Consider the following 2,767-nt stretch of genomic DNA (forward strand, 5'->3'; position numbering starts at 1 on the left):
ACCTTTGCCCCCCCCCCTTCGCCACCACACACAAACACATTCACACATTATACAAAGACGCACAGACGTGTATAAACACATACATAAACTCTTATTATTATTATTTCTTACAAGTAAAAACTAGAGGCTTTATCGTTGAAAGACCGAAGACAATTATATTATAAGAACATTCAGTTGCAATTTTCGTAAGCGTTGAAGGAAACTTGTAACGCACATCCAAATATTAAATTTGCTTTTCCCTCACACGATAGGAGCCCTCGCAGGCTGTGTTTTTTATCTAAAACAGATGACGGAAGATGCACGCTTTGTCACTCTGTGAAGGTCAATATTTTCAAGAACACACTTGACAAAACTTGCCAATCTCTAAAAAAGTGTAAATAGCTCTCGAGCAAAGTGTAGTTAACGTACACAAACATTTACCGATGTAAAAAGGAAAGCGACAAGAAATAATGTGCCAGGGTAGAAATAGAACGCATTTGCTTATCGCTCATCCCCATAATTTTACCGAGGAACAAACAAAAGAAGAAAGAAAAGAAAAAAGAAAAAGAGACACCCCCCCACCCCCTCAAAAGCAGAAAAGAAAAGATAAAAAGTGAGGAATGAAAAAACAAAACACCCCCAGACGGGGTGTCGATGAGCAAAGGTGTGATGGTTTCTTTAACTATCTCTTTCTCTCTCTCTTTTTCTCTCTCTTTATCTCCCTCACAGGTACAGGTAAGTTGTGACGATGTGATGACGTAGGGCAGAGCCAGGCAGCACCACCATCATGTCTGTGATGCTCGTGGAGCCAGCGAGTCAGCGACAGCGCATCGATTCCACCGAGCAGCTGCTAGGAGAAGAGGAGAGTTCCAGTAGCGCGCACGACGACGAGGGAGCAAAAGGGCGCAGGGGGTTTTCGCGCGGCACGGACAACCGCGGCGTGGATCTGACGGCGGGAGTAGATCTAGACCTAGACGGCCGCTCACCCACGGCCCGCCGCGCCTCGCTGCCGAGTCTGGTGCATGAAGCGACGTACTCACCACACACAGAAACACAATCTACTAGCGACGGGGCAAAGCCGCCTTCAGCGGTTCGCGAAGCTCATCGATTTGTTTACGCGGGCGGTAAACAACAGCGGCACACGGCACTAGCGGCCAGGACGGAGCGAGCGAGGCTGGAGGGTGGCGGGGACGGCCTGGAGAATGCGAGCGTCATTGCAGACGACAACGACATCGTGTTCAACAGTCGCAACAACAGCAGCAGCAACAGCAACAGCAGCAGCAGCAGTGGTTGTAGTAGCCGTCCCAGTAGTGCTGCCCACGACTCTCAGATCGCTATTGTGTCGGAGATCATCGCTAGGGAGAAAGATTTCAGTTACCCGGTGGACGTACACGGCGCTAAGGGAGGAGGAGGAGGAGGAGGAGGAGGAGGAGGAGGAGGAGGAGGAGGAGGAGGAGGAAGGGGAGGAGGAGGAAGAAGGAGTGTGGTCAGTGTTTGCGGTGATGAGCGTGCCCGTGTGTCGGGGGCGGAAAACACCAGCGAGGATGACATGGAGGAAGGACAAGGCCGCTGTGTACAGGAGGTAACGCTGCCCGAGCTCTCCATCCCAGCCCTCCCCGGGCGACACCTGGCGGTGGAAGAGGAGGACGACATCACAGCCGACTCCTCCTTCAACAGCAACGCCGCCATCAACACCACCAGCACCGGCAGCCGCGGTAACATCTACATCAACAACAACAACAACAACAGTAACAACAACAACAACCCTAGTTCGAACAGCCATCATAACAACAATAACAACAGCAGCAACAACAACAACAACAGCAGCAACAGCAGCAACAGCCGGACTTTGAACCGCAGTAGTTCTGATTCTAACGATGGTCGAGTCAATCGAGGATATACATCGCCCGATATCGAACTCCAAAACTACAGTGTTTTATACCCGGGATCTAAAGGCAGCAGTGACCCTAGAGGTCAGTACAAAGGTCAGAAGGGCAACGACCTGTTCCAAATCTCCCCAATGCCTCTGGCTCAACACCAGCAGCAGCAGCCTCAGCAGGGCTCCTTCTCCTCACAGCTGGGCAAGTGGAAGCTGCGGAACATGGGGCCCAGCTACGAGCTGGCTTCCACGAGCAGGGAACCCGTCCCCACCTTCAACGTGGTGTCCAAGTCGGAATTGAACCTCCGAGCCTCCAATTCCATGCGCTCGACAGGGGGGCGTTCGCCGTACTTCCACACACAGAGGGAAAATGCACGAGCAAACAGCGAAGAGGAAACGGGTCGTGCGTACAGTGACGACGGCGGGAAACATAACCAAACCTTGTCGGACATCGGGGCGGATTACATGCGGGTCAACGGCGCCATCGGCTCCTTCAAACAGCTTCAGAAACCCACGTCCATGCAGTCCCTGCCCACGTCCTCGAAGCTCAGCTTCACGGAAGAGGCCGGCCTTGCTCTGGTCGGAGGCTCGGAGTTCCAAAGGTACACGGAAGAGCGTCATCAGCACAAGTCTCGCCAGAAGCCTAGTGTGGGATATAGGCTAGGCAAGAGGCGAGCGCTCTACCAAAAGAGGAAGAAAATTTCTGACTATTGCCTTGTGTTTGGCATGTTTGGGATCATTGTGATGGTACTGGAGACAGAGCTGAGTATGGCAGGTGTATATAGTAAGGTAAGTCGTCGACTGTTGGTCACTGATTGTCTCCCTCTTTCTCTCTCTCTTTCTCTCTCTCTCTCTCTGTCTCTCTCTCTCTGTCTCTGTCTCTCTCTCTCTCTCTCTCTCTCTCTCTCT

At 52.0% G+C, this 2,767-nt stretch overlaps 1 protein-coding gene across 1 annotated transcript; it reads left to right on the forward strand.

Annotated features, from left to right (window-relative positions):
- Positions 1 to 738: 738 nt before the first annotated feature.
- Positions 739 to 2,647, forward strand: LOC101859911 (small conductance calcium-activated potassium channel protein 3-like; the record flags this gene model as incomplete). Its single annotated transcript, XM_035973733.1, is given in 1 exon segment — positions 739 to 2,647. A coding segment is annotated over 1 exon segment (1,881 nt), but the record flags the coding sequence as incomplete, so codon positions are not given.
- Between the last annotated feature and the right edge of the window lie 120 nt (positions 2,648 to 2,767).

This window comes from Aplysia californica, unplaced genomic scaffold (assembly GCF_000002075.1).
Source record: "Aplysia californica isolate F4 #8 unplaced genomic scaffold, AplCal3.0 scaffold02088, whole genome shotgun sequence".
In the NCBI taxonomy this organism is placed as follows: domain Eukaryota; kingdom Metazoa; phylum Mollusca; class Gastropoda; order Aplysiida; family Aplysiidae; genus Aplysia; species Aplysia californica.